This window comes from Crocuta crocuta, unplaced genomic scaffold (genome assembly GCF_008692635.1).
Source record: "Crocuta crocuta isolate KB4526 unplaced genomic scaffold, BGI_CrCroc_1.0 scaffold54, whole genome shotgun sequence".
NCBI lineage: Eukaryota > Metazoa > Chordata > Mammalia > Carnivora > Hyaenidae > Crocuta > Crocuta crocuta.
This window is the reverse complement of record NW_027530356.1, coordinates 4,661,927-4,662,734: the sequence shown is the minus strand read 5'-3', so window position 1 is coordinate 4,662,734 and position 808 is coordinate 4,661,927. Positions and strand designations below refer to the sequence as shown.

The 808-nt window shown below is 70.9% G+C and overlaps 1 protein-coding gene across 1 annotated transcript in view; it reads right to left on the bottom strand.

The window, feature by feature from the left end:
• The window catches only part of MED12L (mediator complex subunit 12L), a 325,934-nt gene that overhangs the window by 324,733 nt on the left and 393 nt on the right, over positions 1–808 (bottom strand). Inside the window, exon 2 of the mRNA XM_077765916.1 lies at positions 73–296. Within this exon, the coding sequence (XP_077622042.1) occupies positions 73–171 (99 nt within the window). The 5' untranslated portion in view covers positions 172–296. The remainder of the gene's footprint in view (positions 1–72; positions 297–808) is intronic.

Sequence of the window (808 nt, the reverse complement as noted above, 5' to 3'; positions counted from 1 at the left end):
GGGCCAACTTGGCCCCGGGTCAGCGCTGCGGAGCACGGCCCCAGTTGCGGGGGAGGCCGCCGGCGCCCTCACCTCCTTCTGCTTGGGGTCCTGCGGGTAGACGTCGGGCGGCCCGAGCCGGGGGCGTTTCAGCGGTCTCTGCTCATAGCTGAGAAGCCCGAAGGCGGCCATGATCTCTCATGTTAACCGGCGAAATGAATGAGAGTTGGAGCTGGAGCAGCCGCCTCTGAGCACCAGGGAGCAGCACTTTGCAGACAGACTCCCTCTCTCCCCCTCCTCGCTCGCTCGCTGTGGCGCTGCAGGCAGGAATAAAGCAGGTTGGATGCTGCCGCTGCCCGGCACGCAGACACGCACTGACGGGGGCAGTCTTCGGCGGCACCCGGCTGCGCTTCAGCCCCGGGACGCACCGCTCCGCGGGCGGCGGCGGAGCGGCTGGAGGTCTGCCTCCGTCTCCCGCGGCGCCGGCCTCCCGTCCCCCAGGGGGAGGAGCAGCTGATGGGAACGTGTGACTTTTTTCACCAATGGACCCAAACCCACCCCAGCCGGACCGGGGGGGGAGGGGCGCGGGAGGGGGGGAGAAAAAAACTTTTCTTGGCGCCCAGGCGGGTGGCTCGAGTGCTCGCCTAACGTGAGGGTGGCCCTCCAGCCCCGCGAAGAGACTGCGGAGAAGCCCGCCCCCGCCCCTCTTCCACGGCAGGGATCCTTCCCGCGCCGCCACGCGCCCCGCAGACCCCGCCACCTGGGCGCGGACCCGGCCCGGGCGGGGGGAGAGCAGCCTGGAGGGATGGGGGCAGCAGGGGTGCGGACG